The following is a 26,612-nucleotide window of genomic DNA, read 5'->3' on the forward strand; positions in this document are numbered from 1 at the left end:
AGTGGCACTTACATGCGTGTCCTTGGGGTCAGCGCTTTACGTAATGGCTTTATGACGACGGTGCAAAGCCCTATACCAAATCAGAGCCCCCCTCCCCTCCATTATTGGGGCACACACTAACATTAAAACTTAAAAAGTGCCTATTGTTTCATCTTTAGGTCCAAAAAATCTGTGAAAATTAAGTTTAGAGTATAAGTTTAGAGGGTGAGAGCTTTATTTTTTTTTTTTTCACAGAGCTTGACTTCCCATGCCTCTCGATAACAAAAGAATACAATTCTGGTTTCCTGCAGCCACCACCAGGGGGAGCTCACCAATGACAGCTCCTATTGAACTAGAATATGCAGTAGGCTCCCCCTAGTGGTGGCCATTATGAATAAACACTATGGTTATATGCAACAAAAATACAATTCTGGTTTCCTGAAGCCACCACCAGGGGGAGCTCACCAATGACAGCTCCTATTGAACTAGAATATGCAGTAGGCTCCCCCTAGTGGTGGCAGTTATGAATGAACACTACAGCTATGGGAAGGGACACAGCTGGGCATTTGGAGCTTTGTAATAGAACAAACCTCAACCTTTATACGACTTCACAATTAAATCCATTCAGTAATGGCTGCTAACAGGTAAAAAAAAACATGTACCTTCAACTCTGTAGCTGACTAAGATAATATACTATTGTAGTCTATACAGCCCTGAAAACAAAATCCATGTAGACTGCACGTGATCTGTTAGTTGGATATTATTCATTTGGAATTTGCATTTGTTTTATGTATTTTTTAATACCGGGATACAGAGTAATTACGGTGGCTAAAAGAGTTGTCCGAAAATAGAAAAAAAAAAATGTTTTTCCGCTCTCTGGAAACAGCACCCCCCTTGTTTATAGGTAATGCCTGGTACTGCAGCTTATGTCTGAAGTAGATGCTGCATTACCAGCGCCAGATGCTCCATTCCAGGCCCGAAGTGCCGGTCCAGTCGCAGGTTGTGCTCATCGGTAACACTTGTGCACACAATGCTTTTATTTTGCACGTACATTCATGCTTCATATGCATTAGATACATTGTGACAGAATGACACCTCATACTAAAAATCAACAAAACTAAAATCATCTGTGCGGTCCTGAAAATGGCAGCTGCCTTTCTCTGGTCCTTCTGGATACATATATACCGCCATATAGTTATACTTATCACCCTACGTCCTGCAATTAAGGTGAATCCATCCTTCACACTTAGTTGGGAAGACCAAATATATACAAAAATCAAGATAGTATATAGCTTAAAAGGGATGTCCAGGACTTAAAGGGGTTTTTGGATTCAGATAACTCCTTTATCTCCAGCACATAACTGATGTCAGTCCGGTGGGAGTTCGATCTTTGTTGCCCATCTATCCGCTGAGATCTGGGCCACAACCGAGTCCCACTGTTTAGTGGCTGCTAATGAGTCGTGGCCACTCCGCAATGTATAGGGCTGCTGCATCGTCCCCGTACGCTGCTGCATCGTCCCCGTACGCTGCTGCATCGTCCCCGTACGCTGCTGCATCGTCCCCGTACGTTGCTGGTGTCCAGGTGGAGGACCCCCCGATATCATATTGATGCCCTATGTGATGGGGAGGTAACAACTGTAAAGTCCTGGATAACCCCTTTAAGGCTCAGGCCGCATGACCCATAAATGGCCGACATCAGGCTCCTGTAATGACACGACACCATGATTTCATGCACGGGACGGGGCGCGCACCCCACACACGACTTCTTATAAGGGGGTTATGAGCTCAACAGGCAGAAAATGTCTTCCAAAAGAAGTTTTTACACATGTTCTTCTCTCTGTCCAGCTGGGGGTGATACACAGACCTCTGCGGCCTAAAGGGCAACTCGGGATCCTCCATGTTTATCTCGGCGTCGCTCTCTGGTATCTGCCAGTCAAATATGGCAGCCAGGACATTCAGAAGGTTTCTCCTCTTCACTTCATCCACATCCTGCAGAAAATAAGACACGAGGAGATTACACAACTTTGATTTAAAAGGAACCTGCCGACTTCATGATCCGGGACTGCGCCTGCGAGATTCGAGCACTGAGGCTCTTAGTCACAGCGCTAGGATCGAAAATGCGGAGGAGTAGGGGGAGGGGGGGGGTTGTTTGTTCCTTTTGATATATTAATAATTTAATAACAAATAATGCCTCTTTTATGGTCCTTTCCATCACAATTACTGGATGTCTCACTGCCGTCATCCTGATCATTTTCACCCAGGAGCTGTGGTCTCGGTCTGTGGTCTCTGCCCCTGGTCTCTGCCCGAGGTCTTTGTCCATGGTCTCGGTCCGTGGTCTCTGCCTGTCTTGGTCTGTGGTCTCTGCCTGTGGTCTCGGCCCCTGGTCTCTACCTGTGGTCTCTGCCCGTGGTCTTTGTCTATGGTCTCGGCCCCTGGTCCCTGCCCGTGGTCTTTGTCTATGGTCTCGGCCCCTGGTCTCTACCTGTGGTCTCTGCCCGTGGTCTTTGTCTATGGTCTCGGCCCCTGGTCTCGGTCCGTGGTCTCTGCCCGTGGTCTTTGTCTATGGTATCGGCCCGTGGTCTTGGTCTGTGGTCTCTGCCCTTAGTCTTGGTCCGTGGTCCCTGCCCGTGGTCTTGTTCTATGGTCTCGGCCCCTGGTCTCTACCTGTGGTCTCTGCCCGTGGTCTTTGTCTATGGTCTCGGCCCCTGGTCTCGGCCCGTGGTCTTGGTCTGTGGTCTCTGCCCTTAGTCTTGGTCCGTGGTCTCTGCCCGTGGTCTCGGCCCCTGGTCTCTGTCTGTGGTCTCTGTCCGTGCACCGCAGCCTTATTAAACTGATGGTTATCTGGACACGCTTCCCGTTGCATAAATGACTGCGGCTCCATGGAGGGAATGGGACCCCCCAATTCTACAATCAATAAGGGGCCCAGTGCAACAAGCCCCAGCAAGCAGACATTTATCACCTATCCTGTGGCTGAGTAAAAATTGTAATCTTGAGACAACCCATTGTGGCCCTTTCACGTAGTTCAATCCCACAATGTGGCCCTTAGACCGCTTTCTGTTTGCCCACCTTTAGGTGCAGAGAATTCACCCACCTCAATCATTAGCAGAGCGGCGGTCACTACTCAAAGTCATGTTATGTTTGTGTGTGTAGCCCATTCACTATCTCCATCTATCCCCCACCCCCTGAAGATGGCCGGACCCTCATTGTAAATACATCATTGTAAATACGCACCTGTGCTTTGTATCTCCCCCACCTCATTGTAGATTGTAAGCTCTCACGAGCAGGGGCGGCTTATTTCACTTTATTGTATTGTTAACGTTGTTACTTATGACTGTTGTGTTTGAAGCTGTTAAACTGTAAAGCGCTGCGGAATATGTTGCCGCTATATAAATGAAGATTATTATTATTATTACCACCTAAGGCTGGGGTCAGATGGTCGTGGAAAATAATCGGCCACTTGAATGTAAAAGCTGAACAAAGGCAAAGAAAAATCCGAAATCAGCTCAGCCTGTCCAGATAACCGTCAATCTAATAAGGGTGCGGTGCACGGACAGAGACCACGGGCAGAGACCACAGGCAGAGATCACGGGCAGAGACCACGGACAGAAACCACGAACAGAGATCACGGGCAGAGACCATGGACCGGCTCCAGGGTGAAAATGATCAGGATGATGGTAGGAAGACATCCAGCAACCGGAAAGGAGTAACAAACATCATTTATAAGTAACAGTTGAAATATCAAAAAGGACAAACAAGAAAACACACTATGTTAACTCGTTTTCAATCATAGCACTATCATTAAGAGTCTTATAGTGCTGGAAACTAATGATGAGCGAGCGACCTCAGATAAGGTGTTATCTCAGCATGCTTGAGTGCTAATACAGTATCTCTGGCATGGTCTAATACTATGTTCAAGTCCCCGCGGCTCCATATCTCACAGCTGATCGACAGCCACAACACATGCAGGGACTGCCTGCTTGTTAGACAATCCCTGCATGTGTTTCAGCTGTCGATCAGCCGCGAGACATGAAGCCGCGGGGATTTGAACATAGTATTAGACCATGCCAGAGATACTGTATCAGCACTCGAGCATGCTGAGATAACACCTCACCTGGGCACGCTAGCTCATCGCTACTCGAAACACGTAGGCTGAGTGTGTTGTTTTATTTTATTTTCTCTTTTGATGTCATAATAGCTAATAACAAGTAATGTTGTCATTATCCTTTACATTGCGGTTGCTGGATGTCTTCCTGCCTTCTCATAGCTGCATATGTGGTAGGGTCAGTGCTGAGCTCTGCACGCTCGTCCTCGGGTGCCACTGTATGCGCTGTTCGCGTCTGTAAACTGCGCCAGCACATCACGCGCTGTAATCTTCCATGTGGCTGCCATTAGTCCAAGTCTGGACTGAAAAACAAAAGTTGTGTGAACACGGCCAATTCGCAGAGTCAGGATCTGATTACACGGGATCCCCCTACCTCGAAGACGCCTGTATCCCTTTAAGGGACGTAAGAAAATGGGTCATTTTAGTGAGACCACCCCTTTAAATCCGATTCTGCGGCTGGATTGAGAGAATAAATGATGATGAGCCTGATCTTCGATTTCATTTAGAAGCAGCTCGGCAGGTTAATACGTCACATTTGCTACGTGCGCAGCTAAATCTCCCACAAACGGCCATTTCTCTCCTCCCCGCACACGCACCATGCTCTGATTTACGTCTGTGGCATTTGATAATGGTAAAATAAAATTATTTTCTTTTCCATTTTTTTTTTTTCTTTTACACAGATGTTAGTTAAACGGGACGGAGAGAACAAATCAGCGGCCTCATTATCCTGTCCCCCTCGTTATTTCTGCGTGACATCAGTGGTTCGTTAAATATAAGGGTCCTAACCTTCTCCACATCAGTCTGCGGGCGATCCAGAAGAATATGACAGATCCTGACAGATAATGTACAGCCGGCTCCGCTGCTGCACTTCCCCGCACCATTTTAATGTAATAACCCGCTTTAATGGTCACATTTATGGACTGTTTCCTGGAACTTTTTCAAAAAAAAAAAAAAAGAAGTAAATGAATCTCTGAAATAGGAGCCTGTAAAACGGAGAGGATTTAATTAAGTGTCCGGGCCTGAACTCGCAGCCAATGGCAGGATTTCATCTTTCATACATAACTTTATTTTACCATTGATTTTCCTTTCAATTCACCTTCTTGTATATTTTTCTGTTCTTTAGATGCAGCTTCTTATTAAGCCAAACATATAAAGGCACTTATCTGGAAACCGCCGCGCCGTGTGCGGTGAGGACACAAATCAGCCGGGCGGCCACAATGGATCTGACTTCTAGGTCTGATTTGTTCAATGTGACAAGTGGCCCAGAAAAGCTTATATTTTACCCAATTATCTACCCTATTCCATAAACAGGATACGCAGCTTTAAAAAAAAAAAAATTGTGAACTTAATAAAGCAGCCATTTTTTTACGCAACATTAACAATATAACTACTATAATACTGCCCCTATGTACAAGAATATAACTAATACTGCCCCTATGTACAAGAATATAACTGCTATAATACTGCTCCTATGTACAAGAATATAACTACTATAATACTGCCCCTATGTACAAGAATATAACTACTATAATACTGCCCCTATGTACAAGAATATAACTAATACTGCCCCTATGTACAAGAATATAACTGCTATAATACTGCCCCTATGTACAAGAATATAACTACTATAATACTGCCCCTATGTACAAGAATATAACTACTATAATACTGCCCCTATGTACAAGAATATAACTGCTGTAATACTGCCCCTATGTACAAGAATATAACTACTGTAATACTGCCCCTATGTACAAGAATATAACTACTATAATACTGCTCCTATGTACAAGAATATAACTACTATAATACTGCTCCTATGTACAAGAATATAACTACTATAATACTGCTCCTATGTAAAAGAATATAACTACTATAATACTGCCCCTATGTACAAGAATATAACTACTATAATGCTGCCCCTATGTACAAGAATATAACTACTATAATACTGCTCCTATGTACAAGAATATAACTACTATAATACTGCCCCTATGTACAAGAATATACCTACTATAATACTGCCCCTATGTACAAGAATATAACTACTATAACACTGCTTCCTATGTACAAGAATATAACTACTATAATACTGCCCCTATGTACAAGAATATAACTACTATAATACTGCTCCTATGTACAAGAATATAACTACTATAATACTGCCCCTATGTACAAGAATATACCTACTATAATACTGCCCCTATGTACAAGAATATAACTACTATAATACCGCCCCTATGTACAAGAATATAACTACTATAATACTGCTCCTATGTACAAGAATATAACTACTATAATACTGCTCCTATGTACAAGAATATAACTACTATAATACTGCTCCCATGTACAAGAATATAACTACTATAATACTGTCCCCATGTACAAGAATATAACTACTATAATACTGCTCCTATGTACAAGAATATAACTAATACTGCCCCTATGTACAAGAATATAACTGCTATAATACTGCCCCTATGTACAAGAATATAACTACTATAACACTGCTTCCTACGTACAAGAATATAACTACTATAATACTGCCCCTATGTACAAGAATATAACTACTATAATACTGCTCCTATGTACAAGAATATAACTACTATAATACTGCTCCTATGTACAAGAATATAACTACTATACTACTGCCCCTATGTACAAGAATGTAACTACTATAATACTGCCCCTATGTACAAGAATATAACTACTATAATACCGCCCCTATGTACAAGAATATAACTACTATAACACTGCTTCCTATGTACAAGAATATAACTACTATAATACTGCCCCTATGTACAAGAATGTAACTACTATAATACTGCTCCTATGTACAAGAATATAACTACTATAATACTGCCCCTATGTACAAGAATATAACTACTATAATACTGCCCCTATGTACAAGAATATAACTACTATAACACTGCTTCCTATGTACAAGAATATAACTACTATAATACTGCCCCTATGTACAAGAATATAACTACTATAATACTGCTCCTATGTACAAGAATATAACTACTATAATACTGCCCCTATGTACAAGAATATAACTACTACTAGATGGTGGCCCGATTCTAACGCATCAGGTATTCTAGAATATGCATGTCCACGTAGTATATTGCCCAGCCACGTAGTATATTGCCCAGCCACGTAGTATATTGCCCAGCCACGTAGTATATTGCCCAGCCACGGAGTATATTGCCCAGCCACGGAGTATATTGCCCAGTCACAGAGTATATTGCCCAGTCACAGAGTATATTGCCCAGCGACGGAGTATATTGCACAGCGACGGAGTATATTGCACAGCGACGGAGTATATTGCACAGCGACGGAGTATATTGCACAGCGACGGAGTATATTGCACAGCGACGGAGTATATTGCACAGCGACGGAGTATATTGCACAGCGACGGAGTATATTGCACAGCGACGGAGTATATTGCACAGCGACGGAGTATATTGCACAGCGACGGAGTATATTGCACAGCGACGGAGTATATTGCACAGCGACGGAGTATATTGCACAGCGACGGAGTATATTGCACAGCGACGGAGTATATTGCACAGCGACGGAGTATATTGCACAGCGACGGAGTATATTGCACAGCGACGGAGTATATTGCACAGCGACGGAGTATATTGCACAGCGACGGAGTATATTGCACAGCGACGGAGTATATTGCACAGCGACGGAGTATATTGCACAGCGACGGAGTATACAGCACAGAGCCACGTAGTATAGAGACTTAAAAAAAAAAAAATAAACATATACTCACCTTCCGAAGGCCCGTTGAAGTCCTGCTATACTCACCATCCGCCGCCTTTCCCGCTCCTCACCACGCTCCCGGGACCGCTCCATTGCAAGCGTCAGCTTCCGGTCCCAGGGCTGGTGTGAGCAGGACCTGTGATGACGTCGCGGCAGGTCCTTGTCGCACACCAGCCCTGGCACCGGAAGCTGACGCTTGCAATGGAGCGGTCCTGGGAGCGTGGCGAGGAGCGGGAAAGGCGGCGGAGGGTGAGTATAGCAGGTTTTTTGTTTTTTTTAATTATTTTTAACATGACATATTTTTACTATTGATGCTGCATAGGCAGCATCAATAGTACATAGTTGGGGACACACAGGGTTAATAGCGGCGGTAACAAAGTGCGTTACACCACGGGCCGTTACCGCTGCCATTAACCCTGTGTGAGCGGTGAGTGGACGGGATTACGGAGCGGGCGCCGGGCAGTGAGAGCAGGGGAGTAGGGAAGGGACTAATCAGACTGTGCCCGTCGCTGATTGGTCGCGGCAGCCATGACAGGCAGCTGCCAAGACCAATCAGCGAATGAATAACCAGGACAGACAGACAGACGGAAGTGACCCTTAGACAATTATATAGTAGACTAGATGGTGGCCCGATTCTAACGCATCGGGTATTCTAGAATATGCATGTCCACGTAGTATATTGCACAGCCCACGTAGTATATTGCCCAGCAGCCACGTAGTATAGAGACTTAAAAAAAAAATAAACATATACTCACCTATAGCCCGTTGAAGTCCTGCTATACTCACCATCCGCCGCCTTTCCCGCTCCTCGCCACGTTCCTGGGACCGCTCCAATGCAAGCGGCAGCTTCTGGTCCCGTCCCAGGGCTGGTGTGAGCAGGACCTATGATGACGTCGCGGTCACATGACCTTGACGTCACGGCAGGTCCTTGTCGCACACCAGCCATGGGACGGGACCGGAAGCTGCCGCTTGCAATGGAGCGGTCCCGGGAGTATGGCGAGGAGCGAGAAAGGCGGCGGAGGGCGAGTATAGCAGGTTTTTTGCTTTTTTTAAAATTATTTTTAACATGACATATTTTTACTATTGATGCTGCATAGGCAGCATCAATAGTAAATAGTTGGGGACACACTGGGTTAATAGCAGCGGTAACGGAGTGTGTTACACCGCAGGCCGTTACCGCTGCCATTAACCCTGTGTGAGCGGTGAGTGGAGGCGATTACGGAGCGGGCGCCGGGCAGTGAGTGCAGGGGAGTAGGGGAGGGACTAATCGGACTGTGCCCGTCACTGATTGGTCGCGGCAGCCATGACAGGCAGCTGCCGAGACCAATCAGCGAATGAATAACCGTGACAGAAGGACAGACAGACGGAAGTACCCCTTAGACAATTATGTATATAGATAATACTGCCCCCTATGTACAAGAATATAACTACTATAATACTGCTCCTGTGTACAAGAATATAACTGCTATAGTACTGCCCCTATGTACAAGAATATAACTGCTATAGCACTGCTCCTATGTACAAGAATATAACTACTATAATACTGCCCCTATGTACAAGAATATAACTGCTATAGTACTGCCCCTATGTACAAGAATATAACTGCTATAGCACTGCTCCTATGTACAAGAATATAACTACTATAATACTGCCCCTATATACAAGAATATAACTGCTATACTGCTCCTGTGTACAAGAATATAACTACTATAATACTGCCCCTATGTACAAGAATATAACTACTATAATACTGCTCCTGTGTACAAGAATATAACTACTATAATACTGCCCCTATGTACAAGAATATAACTACTACTAGATTGTGGCCCGATTCTAACGCATCGGGTATTCTAGAATATGCATGTCCCTGTAATATATGGACAATGATGATTCCAGAATTCGCGGCAGACTGTGTCCGTCGCTGATTGGCCGAGGCAACCTTTATGACATCATCGTCACCATGGCAACCATTATGACATCTACGTCGATACTGTGCCCGTCGCTGAATCAGAAACGTGAGATGTCTACGTCCTTTATGACATCATCGTCGCTGTGCCCATTGCTGATTGGTCGAGGCCTGGCGGCCTCGACCAATCAGTGAGCAGGGATTTCCAGGACAGACAGACAGACAGACAGACAGACAGACGGAAAAACCCTTAGACAATTATATATATATATAGATAATACTGCCCCTATGTACAAGAATATAACTACTATAATACTGCTCCTATGTACAAGAATATACAGGTCCTTCTCAAAAAATTAGCATATAGTGTTAAATTTCATTATTTACCATAATGTAATGATTACAATTAAACTTTCATATATTATAGATTCATTATCCACCAACTGAAATTTGTCAGGTCTTTTATTGTTTTAATACTGATGATTTTGGCATACAACTCCTGATAACCCAAAAAACCTGTCTCAATAAATTAGCATATCAAGAAAAGGTTCTCTAAACGACCTATTACCCTAATCTTCTGAATCAACTAATTAACTCTAAACACATGCAAAAGATACCTGAGGCTTTTATAAACTCCCTGCCTGGTTCATTACTCAAAACCCCCATCATGGGTAAGACTAGCGACCTGACAGATGTCAAGAAGGCCATCATTGACACCCTCAAGCAAGAGGGTAAGACCCAGAAAGAAATTTCTCAACAAATAGGCTGTTCCCAGAGTGCTGTATCAAGGCACCTCAATGGTAAGTCTGTTGGAAGGAAACAATGTGGCAGAAAACGCTGTACAACGAGAAGAGGAGACCGGACCCTGAGGAAGATTGTGGAGAAGGACCGATTCCAGACCTTGGGGAACCTGAGGAAGCAGTGGACTGAGTCTGGTGTGGAAACATCCAGAGCCACCGTGCACAGGCGTGTGCAGGAAATGGGCTACAGGTGCCGCATTCCCCAGGTAAAGCCACTTTTGAACCATAAACAGCGGCAGAGGCGCCTGACCTGGGCTACAGAGAAGCAGCACTGGACTGTTGCTAAGTGGTCCCAAGTACTTTTTTCTGATGAAAGCAAATTTTGCATGTCATTCGGAAATCAAGGTGCCAGAGTCTGGAGGAAGACTGGGGAGAAGGAAATGCCAAAATGCCTGAAGTCCAGTGTCAAGTCCCCACAGTCAGTGATGGTGTGGGGTGCCATGTCAGCTGCTGGTGTTGGTCCACTGTGTTTCATCAAGGGCAGGGTCAATGCAGCTAGCTATCAGGAGATTTTGGAGCACTTCATGCTTCCATCGGCTGAAATGCTTTATGGAGATGAAGATTTCATTTTTCAGCACGACCTGGCACATGCTCACAGTGCCAAAACCACTGGTAAATGGTTTACTGACCATGGTATTACTGTGCTCAATTGGCCTGCCAACTCTCCTGACCTGAACCCCATAGAGAATCTGTGGGATATTGTGAAGAGAAAGTTGAGAGACGCAAGACCCAACACTCTGGATGAGCTTAAGGCCGCTATTGAAGCATCCTGGGCCTCCATAACATCTCAGCAGTGTCACAGGCTGATTGCCTCCATGCCACGCCGCATTGAAGCAGTCATTTCTGCCACAGGATTCCCCACCAAGTATTGAGTGCATAACTGAACATTATTATTTGATGGTTTTTTTGTTTGTTATTAAAAAACACTTTTATTTGATTGGATGGGTGAAATATGCTAATTTATTGAGACAGGTTTTTTGGGTTATCAGGAGTTGTATGCCAAAATCATCAGTATTAAAACAATAAAAGACCTGACAAATTTCAGTTGGTGGATAATGAATCTATAATATATGAAAGTTTAATTGTAATCATTACATTATGGTAAATAATGAAATTTAACACTATATGCTAATTTTTTGAGAAGGACCTGTAACTACTATAATACTGCCCCCTATGTACAAGAATATAACTACTATAATACCGCCCCTATGTACAAGAATATAACTACTATAATACCGCCCCTATGTACAAGAATATAACTACTATAATATTGCCCCCTATGTACAAGAATATAACTAACATAATACTGCCACCTATGTACAAGAATATAACTACTATAATACTGCCCCTATGTTCAAGAATATAACTACTATAATACTGCCCCCTATGTACAAGAATATAACTACTATAATACTGCCCCTATGTACAAGAATATAACTACTATAATACTGCCCCTATGTACAAGAATATAACTACTATAATACTGCCCCTATGTACAGGAATATAACTGCTATAATACTGCCCCTATGTACAGGAATATAACGGCTATAATACTGCCCCCTTGATACGTACCATGCTGTCGCTTGCTGCCCCTCGGTCCTGTGTTACGGGCACAGTCGATCTCGCGGTGCAGCTCAGCAGGAGGACCAGTAAGAGTTGTGCGCTGCTGAGTGACTGGCACATTTCTGATCGGATGCAGATGGCGGACTGTTCCTTGGCAGCACCTGGCAGCTCCTTATATAAGCAGAGAACCTAACACCTCGACTGTGACGTTTAATTGAGAGCAATTTGTTGGAGTGTGTAATGCGGTGATTAGAATGTGCTTTATACTGGAGGAGGGAAACGCTCCTTGTTTTTGAGTAGAAAGTTATGAAAAGGCGATAGGTTACATAAGGAGCATGATTGAACAGAATAACTTCCTGCGACTCGTAGGCGTCCGTTCACACTTACACAATCGTCCTTATTATACATCAGATCCTAATTTCACCTCTTGGAAAGAAGCTGCAGCTTTGTCTGCACAGCATGGAGCAGGTGGAAGGAGCGGTAGGTAAGGGGGCACTTACTGAGGACGTTGTGACTAATCAGAGCAGAGTTCTAATTTCAAGTCAACCATAATCCCCAGAAATAAAGGAGTTCAGGAAGCTGAGACAGACGCTGCTGTGTGCAGGATCCTCCTGACAAATTCTTTGGGGCTAAAAATAAAAATTTCAATTGGATTTAACTAGAAATTTTGCACAGTTTGACTTTTCCTGACTGTTTCTTTTGCTGCACATTCAACTTTTTTTGTGGTCAATGGTCATAAATAAACTGAGAGGAGCTGAGAAAAAAAAGCAGATAAAATAGGGATTTTTGTGTACTCACCGTAAAATCCTTTTCTCCGAGCCATTCATTGGGGGACACAGACCATGGGTGTATGCTGCTGCCACCAGGAGGCTGACACTAAGTAACACAAAGAAAGTTAGCTCCTCCCCTGCAGTATACACCCTCCTGCTGGCCCCCAGCTAACCAGTTCGGTGCAAAAGCAGTAGGAGATCAATAGCAACATATAAACGTATAGCATGTCACATTATATAAGAGAGTATAAAAATATCAAAAGATAAAAACAAAGCATAAGCTAAGGGTGGGAGCTGTGTCCCCCAATGAATGGCCCGGAGAAAAGGATTTTACGGTGAGTACACAAAAATCCCTATTTCTCCTTCGCCTCATTGGGGGACACAGACCATGGGACGTCCCAAAGCAGTCCCTGGGTGGGGACATCATCAGATCAGGCCGTGTAACCGCTACTTACAAGTGCGCCACCGCGGCCTGCAAGGTCCGCCTGCCCCGACTCACATCTGTGGAAGTATGTGAATAAAAGTGCTTCAAGAATGTATGCGGACTGGAGGAGTTCACAAGCTTGCGGTCGTGCTTGCCGAAGTCTGGAGCCTAGAGCCCTCTGACAGGGAGATAGGCTGACATCTAGCTCGGAAGGACTCCTGGATGGAGAAAACAATCCACCAGGCTAACCTGGCCGAAGAAACGGCTAGACCCTTCCAGCGACTGTCAGGAAGTCTACTTACCATCGAGAAAGCCAAGTAAAGCGTCCAACCCTTGGCAGGACGCCATTCTCGAAACGAACCCACTCGAAGCACTCACTCCTTCCAGGTTATAGAGGATCCCTTCCGAGGTATGTGGATCGGAGCCGAAAGAGATGAGAGAACGATTCCCCTGCAACAGTGGGAATACAATACCACCTTGGCAACGAGGGAAGGGGATGTCCTGAGGGCAACCCTGCCTTGAGGTAATAAGGAAAAAAGACGAACAGAACGTCGAGTTCCGAAGACTCAGGAGTACAAGAACGCAAAGAAAGAAGGGAAGAAAACTTCCCTGATAGTGAAGGCTGTCCGAGTCCAAAAAAGGAAACCACTGTAAAATGCCGAGGATCATTAGGGTCCCACGGATCTAACGGTACGCGGTAGGGAGGAACTACAGGTTAAGGCTCCCTGCAAGAAAGTCCATCTTCCCAGATTTGTCGCAATAAGATGGAAAACTAGAAGAACAGCAAGCGAGAAAAACCCTGACATGGTCAGTGCGGTTCTCCCGGGATCCCTGGAGCCCTTCCTGCTTCCGAAAAGATCTCAGAAGAAGTAGAAGAGGAGTTATAGAAATTGGTCCCATGGAAGAGCAGAGCATGCACTGCGATGGTCTTGAAAGTCAAGGCCAAACCATGAACCGGAGCACATAGGCGTTCAGCTTGGACGCAGTCTGACCTACATCTGGAGAAGTCTAGTGAAGGCAGATCCGATGGAAGACTTCCGAATGAAGTTCCCACTCACTAGAGGAGGAACCCTGACGGCTGAACATGTGTGCTGCCCAGAGCACTACTCCAGGGATATGTACTGTTGAGATCCCCGAATGAAAGATCTCGGCTCGTCAGAGAGAGAGAGGTGCCTGGGCCATGGCGCTTGACTGTGGGTAAACCGAAGACCAGCCTAAAGTCAGTGGGCCTGCTGCAGGATTAGACGTACCGTTCAGAACTCCAGGGAAAAGATCGGAAAAAGACTGGCCTTGGAATTCCCCAATGACCATTGGACCAGGAGAAGGCTCTGGGAGAGGAAGGAGCTCAGAGAATTCTCTCTGAAAGCCTGATAGATCTGCAGGAAAAAAGGGGGCAGCGAAGGAAACTGCTTCCATTGTCGTCCTTTTCCTCAGAACCCTCCTAGCGAATTGAATGAACCGAGGGAATGAGATATGAAGTGCGCAAGCTCTCTGTTGAAGAACCACGAGCTTGACTCGAGAGAGAAAAAACCATCCTGCGGGGCAGGATCATCCTGAAAAAAGGATCTGCTGAACTGGGAAAGAGGAAAAGAAACTTGTCTAAGTTTAGCTGCTAGCCCAGAGAAAGGGTATTGCAAGAGATATAGACGACTCAGCGTAGTCCTAGAAGAGCAGCTACAAAGTCGACCAAAAAGAGCAGGACGACCATGCATCTAGGATGCAAGAAGTACACGACAACCGACATGACCCTTGCGACCACACTGGTGTGGTAGCCAGGCCGGAGAACAAGGTCGTGACTGGAAAATGCTGTTCGCAAATGGAACGGAAGAAATTTACTTTCACTGGGGATAGAACCCATGTTTCCCACTCAATAGTCAAAGACCTTAACCACTCAGCCATCAGCTGACCTTGAAGAGATTGTTGTAGTGGGGAGAAATAGGCATGTGAGGGTAAGACTCCCGAATGACTAAGGATGCCGGCAAAGTCCACCTCTTTCTGATGAAGTAATGGCTGAGCGGAGAAACTCCATCGGAAAAAGGGGAGGACCTTGACAAAGGTTGTTAGAAGTTTGAAGTCCAGGAATGGTGACACTTTACATTCCCTCCATTTTTGGAACCAAGATCCCTAGATCTAGACTATCCTGGACAATACTTCCACTGCTGGTTGGGTCTGTAGAGGAGATACGATCCCTGCTAGTCTCCCACTCAGAAAATTAGATTGGCCAGCTATACTGTTGAAAACAAAGTAGCTAAGGTCTCTGACCAGGAGACCATTGGTCAAGCCACCCATGTGGTGGCTAAGGAAGGGAAAAGCGCTGAACCCGAAACCACAAGACGGAACGAGCTAGGTTTGCTATCCGACCGTCTGTGGTAATTTAAAAAATGATACATCGGGCAGGAAAACCAGTAGGTATACCACAAGAAATACAACCCGGATAGACTGCCAAGAGACAGAATACGGGACTGCGACCAGCAGGTCTCTAGCCATTGACGTGCAGAGTAGAAAAAAAGGAACCCTCAATCCACCTTAACAGGGGCGTGGAGAGGAATCGACCGCTTTCTTGCATCATCCGCTAAATAGTGATGATACAAAGGGAGGGGTGCTTGGACGCCAAAAATGTGTGCCTCCGTACATCCTCAGAGTAGAAGTCCCCGAGTGGACAGGGCAGATGTCTGGCAATAGGCCTAAATGCAGAAGAGGATACACGGAGGCGACAATCCATATGTTCGTCTGTTGAAGGTGTGGGCGGAAATCGGAGCCCCTTAAAGGACCCGTTACCATAAAAATCCGACCCGGTATGGCATCCAGCTTAGAGGCTTCTGTCCAGTGCATCGCCCGTCCCACTGTTGATGATATAAAGAGAGAGAGAGAGAGACAGAGAGAGAGAGAGACAGAGAGAGATAGAGTCCCTCATTCTCAGAAGCTCTGGCAAATCAAGGCAATATCCGATCCATATTTCGCATTGTTCTCAACCAAACATGGGGGAGAGATCAGGAAAAGAAAACTTCCGTTTTGTAGAACCTGTACATTATTCAAGGATACTTGAGGCCCCTGCTAGCCGGCGACTCCTAATGTAGAAGAGGGAGCATGTTGAGTGCTCCAGAGTTCAAGGAAAAAAAAAAAAAAAAAAGGTAAAAAGGTAAAATCTTTGGGTCTGAATAGCAGACCCGTCCGTGTGCCTCCTACGGACACTAAGCAAGAACTGGTTAGCTGGGGGCCAGCAGGAGGGTGTACACTGCAGAGGAGGAGCTAACTTTCTTTGTGTTACTTAGTGTCAGCCTCCTGGTGGCAGCAGCATACACCCATGGTCTGTGTCCCCCAATGAGGCGAAGGAGAAAGAGTAACTAACTCCTGGGTCACTGATGGACTCTCAGTTAACTCATTCTGCAGCCAGCAATAGACAGTGCAGCACAGGAGGCAAACGGTGCAACATTTTCAATGATCCCAAATGCAAAAATTATGTTCAGCTTCAAACAAGTCCATTTAAAGAAAACAAAAAAAAGTCCCCAAAGGTGGAAAACCTCTTTAAGCTAACAGTTATCTTGTAGATTTGTGGTTCTAAAGGGTTAAACAAAAAAAAAAAAAAAAAACATGATGGTGTAACTCTGAGCGCAGCAGGCGCAGGACCCTGCATTCGGCATCCTGATTCTCAGCTTCATCGAGCCCCGTAGGAATAAAAGCTCTTATACACATTACAGTTGCCAAACATGCGGACCACCTCCTGTGTATAAGGGGCTTCTCCAACAGAGGATGCTGGGAGAGAACTATCGGACTTGGAGAAGTAAAAAAAGAAAAGGTATGAACTGGGATATAAATTGGTGAGCATTCCGCATGTAAGCGCACGTTCACACTGGCTACCAAACAGAAAAAAAAAAAAAAAAAAGAAGACAAAAACATAATGATTAAATACCCTGCAGTAAATAAATAGCATAGTGCATGAAGATAATATACGGTACTTACGGTAGTTATCAAGTTTTTTGATCAAAAACGTGCGAAAGTCATCACACCTCATCACGGCGACCGTATTTGGGACAGTCCTATCTCTAATATTAAAAGCCTTACCACCTGACCAGTGGCACGCATGTGGATAAGGGCTGAGACGGGCCCAACTAGTGGACACACAGACAAAGGAGAACAAATCATGTGGAAGTTCTAAGCCCGATCCAATTGCTTTCCTTGCAGATAAGCTGCGTTCAGAGTGGAAGGAAGTGTAAAGAGGGAGGATGTAGAGGTTTGGAGGGAGAGCGGACGAGACAGACAAAGGGAGAGCGGACGGGTCCGGCGGAGGGAGAGAGCGGACGGGTCCGGCGGAGGGAGAGCGGACGGGTCCGGCGGAGGGAGAGCGGACGGGTCCGGCGGAGGGAGAGCGGACGGGTCCGGCGGAGGGAGAGCGGACGGGTCCGGCGGAGGGAGAGCGGACGGGTCCGGCGGAGGGAGAGCGGACGGGTCCGGCGGAGGGAGAGCGGACGGGTCCGGCGGAGGGAGAGCGGACGGGTCCGGCGGAGGGAGAGCGGACGGGTCCGGCGGAGGGAGAGCGGACGGGTCCGGCGGAGGGAGAGCGGACGGGTCCGGCGGAGGGAGAGCGGACGGGTCCGGCGGAGGGAGAGCGGACGGGTCCGGCGGAGGGAGAGCGGACGGGTCCGGCGGAGGGAGAGCGGACGGGTCCGGCGGAGGGAGAGCGGACGGGTCCGGCGGAGGGAGAGCGGACGGGTCCGGCGGAGGGAGAGCGGACGGGTCCGGCGGAGGGAGAGCGGACGGGTCCGGCGGAGGGAGAGCGGACGGGACAGACAAAAGGGAGAGCGGACGGGACAGACAAAGGGAGAGCGGACGGGTCCGGCGGAGGGAGAGAGCGGACGGGTCCGGCGGAGGGAGAGCGGACGGGACAGACAAAGGGAGAGCGGACGGGTCCGGCGGAGGGAGAGAGCGGACGGGTCCGGCGGAGGGAGAGAGCGGACGGGTCCGGCGGAGGGAGAGAGCGGACGGGTCCGGCGGAGGGAGAGAGCGGACGGGTCCGGCGGAGGGAGAGAGCGGACGGGTCCGGCGGAGGGAGAGAGCGGACGGGTCCGGCGGAGGGAGAGAGCGGACGGGTCCGGCGGAGGGAGAGAGCGGACGGGTCCGGCGGAGGGAGAGAGCGGACGGGTCCGGCGGAGGGAGAGAGCGGACGGGTCCGGCGGAGGGAGAGAGCGGACGGGTCCGGCGGAGGGAGAGAGCGGACGGGTCCGGCGGAGGGAGAGAGCGGACGGGTCCGGCGGAGGGAGAGAGCGGACGGGTCCGGCGGAGGGAGAGAGCGGACGGGTCCGGCGGAGGGAGAGAGCGGACGGGTCCGGCGGAGGGAGAGAGCGGACGGGTCCGGCGGAGGGAGAGAGCGGACGGGTCCGGCGGAGGGAGAGAGCGGACGGGTCCGGCGGAGGGAGAGAGCGGACGGGTCCGGCGGAGGGAGAGAGCGGACGGGTCCGGCGGAGGGAGAGAGCGGACGGGTCCGGCGGAGGGAGAGAGCGGACGGGTCCGGCGGAGGGAGAGAGCGGACGGGTCCGGCGGAGGGAGAGAGCGGACGGGTCCGGCGGAGGGAGAGAGCGGACGGGTCCGGCGGAGGGAGAGAGCGGACGGGTCCGGCGGAGGGAGAGAGCGGACGGGTCCGGCGGAGGGAGAGAGCGGACGGGTCCGGCGGAGGGAGAGAGCGGACGGGTCCGGCGGAGGGAGAGAGCGGACGGGTCCGGCGGAGGGAGAGAGCGGACGGGTCCGGCGGAGGGAGAGAGCGGACGGGTCCGGCGGAGGGAGAGAGCGGACGGGTCCGGCGGAGGGAGAGAGCGGACGGGTCCGGCGGAGGGAGAGAGCGGACGGGTCCGGCGGAGGGAGAGAGCGGACGGGTCCGGCGGAGGGAGAGAGCGGACGGGTCCGGCGGAGGGAGAGAGCGGACGGGTCCGGCGGAGGGAGAGAGCGGACGGGTCCGGCGGAGGGAGAGAGCGGACGGGTCCGGCGGAGGGAGAGAGCGGACGGGTCCGGCGGAGGGAGAGAGCGGACGGGTCCGGCGGAGGGAGAGAGCGGACGGGTCCGGCGGAGGGAGAGAGCGGACGGGTCCGGCGGAGGGAGAGAGCGGACGGGTCCGGCGGAGGGAGAGAGCGGACGGGTCCGGCGGAGGGAGAGAGCGGACGGGTCCGGCGGAGGGAGAGAGCGGACGGGTCCGGCGGAGGGAGAGAGCGGACGGGTCCGGCGGAGGGAGAGAGCGGACGGGTCCGGCGGAGGGAGAGAGCGGACGGGTCCGGCGGAGGGAGAGCGGACGCGTCCGGCGGAGGGAGAGCGGACGGGTCCGGCGGAGGGAGAGCGGACAGGACCGTGGACCGTTTATTTAAAGAACTAAAGCGCGGCTCAGAATGAGAATATTTCTTACAGATTTTTAATGAAATATACTGACATTTTCGACAAAAAAACAAACAAACAGATATTTTACACATCACACCTGGGTGATAATTCCCGGAATATTTACATTATCTTTTGATCGGTTGCAGACGACATCCGCACACGACTCCTTCATTCCATGTTGTGGTCCTCGCTCTCGGCCACCTCTGAATCACCATCCGACCGCCTCTTCCCGGCGCTGACAGACTTCTTTCTTTTTGCTTTCTGGTTGTTGGCCGCAATCTCATCACTGAAGGTGGAGATGTGATTGAGCTAGAACATGGGAATGAGTATGAGTGAACGTATAACACAGAAACTGGGCCTGCACTACACAAAAGCGGAGGTCCTCCATCTATTATTATGGGGCCATTTGGGTTCTGCTCAGTATCTGTTGTCAGAACAGAAGAAAAAAAAAAGGCAGCAAACAATTTATTCTTGCATTCTAAAAACAGACATATAAATGAGCCCAGACGGATCCCATAATAATCAGTGGGGTCCTCCTCTGCTCCCGTCTGTATTATTTATGCAACAGATTAGTGTCTGCATCAAAGCACAAATGTGAACTCCGCCTGAGAATGAGAAGGCAGCGGCGTCTCCCCTTAGGGTTACACTTACCAGCGAGCGGCTGCGCCTACACAGCAGTTTCACGTCATCCATGTTGATTGTGCTCCTTTTCGCATGTCTATATAAGTGAAGAAACAGACTTTACAGATCTCATGAAAATGTCTGAGAGGTAGCGAGAGCCGTCCAGGCTGAAACAAGACGCTGCAACTTTAAAGTCTTATATTCCTGCAATTAGAAGCGCTGGAATATTTTTTCAATTTATTTTTATGAGACTATTAAAGTGCATTTTCTCAATTTTTTTTTGCAAATTGTGATTTTTATGCAGAAAAAGTAGCATTTCTTTAAGCTCAAACTATAAAAAAAAAGGTTATTAGGTATTACATATGTATGTATGTATGTATGTATGTATGTATGTATGTATATGTATGCATGCATTTCCTGCACGTCTGCAACCACGTTATTGCATTTTTGCTGATTATTGGAAATATTTGCGAAAAAAAAAAAAAAACGGCAACAAAACCGAGATATTTGGCCTCACGCTTCAAGGGACTGATCTGCTGCAAATTACAGTGAGAAATCCACAGCAGCAGAACCTGTAAGAATGTGTCCTGGCGATGAGACGTCACCTCTGCAGAAAAGGAGCAGAGATCAGCGGAGCTGCAGAGACTCGGGGCTGCACCGGGGGACGACTATCCTGAAATCAGAAGGCCCCTTTAAAAAGAACTGAAATAACAATTTCATGAAAAAGAAAGTTTAACATCTTCAATCTTCAATGTTGAAAAAAAGAAAAGTCATTGCAAGCGGTGGAGAGATGGCAGCGGAGCAGATGATGGCGGTGGTGGACGATGAAAGCAATCTGGATACAAACGAGCAATTACATCCCATTCCAGAAAGCCGTCACCGCACAAGAGCGCGAGGCAGCTGCGAGGATAGAGGACCCTGCGATGTGTGCAGCCCCCGCTACCCGCAGATGAAGAGACCGGGACAATGGAGACCGGCAATTACCCCACAGTCTCCTTACACCTGCAGATAGTTTGATGGATCGGCTCTCAGCAAACACTGAGCTCCACATGGAGGAAAGCGTCGCATTAACGCAGGAGAACGTCGCATTAACAAAGGAGAGCGTCGCATTAACAAAGGAGAGCGTCGCATTAACAGAGGAGAGCGTCGCATTAACAACGGAGAGCGTCGCATTAACAACGGAGAGCGTCGCATTAACAACGGAGAGCGTCGCATTAACAACGGAGAGCGTCGCATTAACAACGGAGAGCGTCGCATTAATGCCGTGGCGTCAGGAGAGCATAAAAGACGTCTGTTGAGTGGAAAGATGTTATGTTCCTGCAGAAGTATCAATACCTGGTGTAAAAACAACAGTATCACTGGGCTTGATTGGCAGCAAACTCGCCTGACCTTAACCCCATAGAGAATCTATGGAGTATTGTCAAGAGGAAGATGAGACACCAGACTCCACAATGCAGACAAGCTGAAGGCTGCTATCAAAGCAACCTGGGCTTCCATAGCCCCTCAGCAGTGCCACAGGCTGATCGCCTCCATGCCACGCCGCATTGATGCAGTAATTGATGCAAAAAGGAGATTTTTGTGTACTCACCGTCAAATCTTTCTCTTAGCCTCTAATTGGGGGACACAGGACCATGGGTGTTATGCTGCTGTCCACTGGGAGGAGACACTCTGCATAATCTGAAAAAGATTAACCGTGGCTCCTCCTCTGCAGTATACACCCCTGGACGGCGGAAGTGACGGACCCGTACATAATTGTTGAGTTGTTTTAGGTCCAGTCGGCGGTGGGGACCGGTACTATCACTCCTGCTTGAAAAAGCGAGGAGACCGCTTGTCGGAAGGCACGAGCCTTGGCTGGTGGTTTTGGGGGGACAAAGAGGAAGAATCGGTCCGGTGGGTTGGAGGTGAACTCTATCTTGTATCAGGAAGACACTAGTTCCCTGACCCACCTGTCTTCTGTAATAGGCAGCCAGACTTGATGAAAGAGCAAAAGTCGGCCGCCTACTGGTGTGGTGTCTTCCGGAGTCCGTGAGTCATGATGAGGAGAAAGTCTGAGATTTTCCTCCTCTGGGCTTAGACTGGCCTGCTTTTGACTGCCAGGTCTTGTCCGACCTTTGTGTCGATTGTGAGTTGTCCCTGCGTGGGGAACGCTTACGATTTTGTGCTGGATGCGAGATGGACCAGCCCGAAGAATTCCGATAGGATCAGAATCGAGTTTGGTTACGCTTCTTGTAAGTGCGTTTAGGTTTCAGTTGGGGAGGAGAGGTACTCTTACCCCCGGTGGCGTTGGATATCATCATGTCTAACTGTTCACCGAAAAGTTGCTCACTGAGGTAGGGGAGGTGCGTGAGGGACTTCTTTGAGGCTGCGTCCGCTTTCCATTCCCGCAGCCAGAGGATATGCCGAATCGTGATGGCGTTTGATGCAATCCCCGCTACGCCCCTTACTGAATCCACAGCTGCATGAAGCATGTAATCTGCTACGACTGCTATTTGAACCGCTTGGTCCGACAGCTCAGGAGCGGATGTGCGACACTAAGCAAAAACTAGAGAAGGCGGACGCCGTCCAGGGGTGTATACTGCAGAGGAGGAACCACGGGTAATCTTTTTCAGATTATGCATAGTGTCGCCTCCTAGTGGACAGCAGCATAACATGGTCCTGTGTCCTCCAATGAGGCGACAGAGTAAGGAGCCCCGACCAAGTATTGAGTGCATTTACTGAACATACACTTCAGTAGGGAACATTTCAGATTTTAAAGGGAACCTGTCACCCCCTCAGGCGTTTGTAACTAAAAGAGCCATTTGTGCAGCACTGATGCTGCATTCTGACAAGGTGGCTCTTTTAGTTATGCTCCCTGCACACGCTGAAATAAACATTTATAAAATGTGCCCCTCATACGGTGAAATTGTCCCGGGGGCAGGTCTTTGCCGCCTCCTCTTGCTTCATCAGTGTCCCCGGCGCCTGCGCTGTAAGTATTTTTTTTCTGGGAACGCGCAGTTGCTCTGCCCTTCGAACTTACAGCGCAGGCGCCAGGGACGCTGATGAAGCAAGAGGAAGCGGCGCGCACAGGCCCGGAGTGACAGATGTGCTGCGCCTGATTAGGGGGCAAAGACCTGCGGCCGGGACGATTTCACGGTATGAGGGTCACATTTTATAAGCGTTTATTTAAGCGTGTGCAGGGAGAATAACTAAAAGAGCCACCTTGTCAGAATGCAGCATTAGTGCTGCACAAGTGGCTCTATTAGTTACAAACACCTGAGGGGGTGACAGGTTCCCAATAAAATCATTTTTCAAGCTGGTGTTATAAAGTATTAATTTACTGAGATAATGACTCTTGGGATTTCATCGGTTGTAAGCCATAATTATCAACATTAACAGAAATAAACGTGAAATAGATCACTCTGTAATGACTCTATAGAATATAGGAGATTCACTTTTTGCATTGAAGAACTGAAATAAATTAACTTTTTGATGATATTCTAATTTTGTGAGAAGCACCTGTATGCATACAGTGACTGCACCAGCAGAATAGTGAGTGCAGCTCTGGAGTATAATACAGGAGGTAACTCAGGATCAGTAATGTAATATATGTACACAGTGACTGCACCAGCAGAATAGTGAGTGCAGCTCTGGGGTATAATACAGGAGGTAACTCAGGATCAGTAATGTATGTACACAGTGACTGCACCAGCAGAATAGTGAGTGCAGCTCTGGGGTATAATACAGGATGTAACTCAGGATCAGTAATGTATGTACACAGTGACTGCACCAGCAGAATAGTGAGTGCAGCTCTGGGGTATAATACAGGATGTAACTCAGGATCAGTAATGTAATGTATGTACACAGTGACTGCACCAGCAGAATAGTGAGTGCAGCTCTGGAGTATAATACAGGAGGTAACTCAGGATCAGTAATGTATGTACACAGTGACTGCACCAGCAGAATAGTGAGTGCAGCTCTGGGGTATAATACAGGAGGTAACTCAGGATCAGTAATGTAATATATGTACACAGTGACTGCACCAGCAGAATAGTGAGTGCAGCTCTGGAGTATAATACAGGATGTAACTCAGGATCAGTAATGTAATGTATGTACACAGTGACTGCACCAGCAGAATAGTGAGTGCAGCTCTGGAGTATAATACAGGAGGTAACTCAGGATCAGTAATGTAATGTATGTACACAGTGACTGCACCAGCAGAATAGTGAGTGCAGCTCTGGAGTATAATACAGGAGGTAACTCAGGATCAGTAATGTAATGTATGTACACAGTGACTTCACCAGCAGAATAGTGAGTGCAGCTCTGGGGTATAATACAGGATGTAACTCAGGATCAGTAATGTAATGTATGTACACAGTGACTGCACCAGCAGAATAGTGAGTGCAGCTCTGGAGTATAATACAGGAGGTAACTCAGGATCAGTAATGTAATGTATGTACACAGTGACTGCACCAGCAGAATAGTGAGTGCAGCTCTGGAGTATAATACAGGATGTAACTCAGGATCAGTAATGTAATGTATGTACACAGTGACTGCACCAGCAGAATAGTGAGTGCAGCTCTGGGGTATAATACAGGAGGTAACTCAGGATCAGTAATGTAATATATGTACACAGTGACTGCACCAGCAGAATAGTGAGTGCAGCTCTGGAGTATAATACAGGATATACAGCGTTGCTGTGCAGTTACATACGTATCACATCCTTCCCTTAATTCTGCTATCTCGTGCTGCTGGTGACATGAGTGTGAGGGGTGCAGGGATCTGGTGACATGAGTGTGAGGGGTGCAGGGATCTGGTGACATAGGTGTGAGGGGTGCAGGGATCTGGTGACATGAGTGTGAGGGGTGCAGGGATCTGGTGACATAGGTGTGAGGGGTGCAGGGATCTGGTGACATAGGTGTGAGGGGTGCAGGGATCTGGTGACATAGGTGTGAGGGGTGCAGGGATCTGGTGACATAGGTGTGAGGGGTGCAGGGATCTGGTGACATGGGTGTGAGGGGTGCAGGGATCTGGAGATCACCGGTATTGTCACTCTCACACTTACCGTGCAAACATCTCAAGGTCTTTTGCAAACGTTTCTGTTGAGTGAGAGAAAAAATGGAAATTAGATCCTTAATTAATTAGTGAGGCTGGGAAAACTCATCATTAAAAATCTTGGAAGGACATCAAGACAGAGGAGCGAGCGCTTCAAGTGAGGGCAGGAATTATAGGGGGGTTCTGGTTTAGACGAATACAGCTCAATCATTGCATAATGAAAAGTTTCTAATTTAAATTTCAAGTTTTCACCATTTTGAAAACGTTTGCTTGATGTCAGTGAATAAAAATATCCGGACAGTGATACCGATACATAGGAGAGAGTTGTGGAGACTGGAAGCCATTGTAACAAACTCTCAGCTGTGAGACAGTCTAAGTGACTAGGACCAGTGCAATGCTTAATGGGGACGGGTACCGTTTCCTACAAAGAGGCCAATGTCGCCCCTTAGTTCTGGCACAGATGGGGGTCTTACCCCACAATCTTCACAGATCAGACCTTGAAAAGGTTCATTTTCGGGAAATCCTCTTTATGTCCATTTTTTAACCTCTGACCATCCGGATGCCAAGGATACATATATCTGACAAGTTGCTAGAGAAGCAAGATCCTAGTAATCAGCCCGTCTCAGATCTTTACAGAACTGGGGGCAAAAAAGGTATAAGAGACGTCTTTTACGGGGGCTCTTACCGCACTGCCTGAAGGTGATCTCTGAAATTGCTGCGACTGCTTGCTTGCTGAAGGTGACGTGCTTCTCCTCCGCAGTCTCCTGGCAGAGACCCCCCACAGTGTAATGCACGGCAGCCCTCAGCGGCTAGAAAAACAGGGGAGAAAAAGCAAGAAAGGATCAGTCTCCGAGCCTCGCAGGGGTGAACGTGGCGTGCCCAGAAGTAGGACAAATCAAAAGATAAGGGTCTGATGAATGGGACCCCCAATCCGGACGGTCAAGTGCTCTCATCATCATCATCTCGGGTCATGGTGGTGTTTGATCAAACTTTTGCAACTTTTTGCACCGGATGAGGTTTAATAAAAGGGGACTTGAGCCGACAAAAGCGCAACAAATGTACTACAACGTGCGCTGGAAAACTGGCATACGTGATTACTTATTTATGCACGACAGGAAATTCATTTAAAGGAGTTTTCCATAAGAGAAGCGGATGAGACTATAGTCAGGATGTGACCACCAGTACGGAAAAAGCCCAATCCTCACCGCTGGGGTACGCCACGAAATCTGCAACTACAGAAACAATAGAAAGGCGATCGGAGGCTCTGATCACACGTAGCGTCCCG

General features: G+C 47.8%; 1 protein-coding gene across 2 annotated transcripts in view; it reads right to left on the bottom strand.

Moving 5' to 3' along the window:
* Window positions 1-992: 992 nt before the first annotated feature.
* Window positions 993-26,612, bottom strand: part of CENPS (centromere protein S) — a 29,848-nt gene continuing 4,228 nt past the window's right edge. Inside the window, exons 2-6 of one of the 2 annotated variants that reach the window (XM_069740694.1) lie at window positions 26,013-26,136; window positions 25,338-25,371; window positions 20,327-20,393; window positions 19,800-19,984; window positions 993-1,968 (exon numbers count right to left, since the gene is read on the bottom strand). In XM_069740694.1, coding sequence (XP_069596795.1) covers window positions 19,844-19,984; window positions 20,327-20,393; window positions 25,338-25,371; window positions 26,013-26,136 — 366 coding nt within the window. In that variant the 3' untranslated portion in view covers window positions 993-1,968; window positions 19,800-19,843. Of the gene's footprint in view, window positions 1,969-19,691; window positions 19,985-20,326; window positions 20,394-25,337; window positions 25,372-26,012; window positions 26,137-26,612 lie in introns of those variants that run through there. The other variant, XM_069740692.1, reaches the window with a different exon arrangement.

Source organism: Ranitomeya imitator, chromosome 10 (assembly GCF_032444005.1).
Source record: "Ranitomeya imitator isolate aRanImi1 chromosome 10, aRanImi1.pri, whole genome shotgun sequence".
Classification (NCBI taxonomy): Eukaryota; Metazoa; Chordata; class Amphibia; order Anura; family Dendrobatidae; genus Ranitomeya; species Ranitomeya imitator.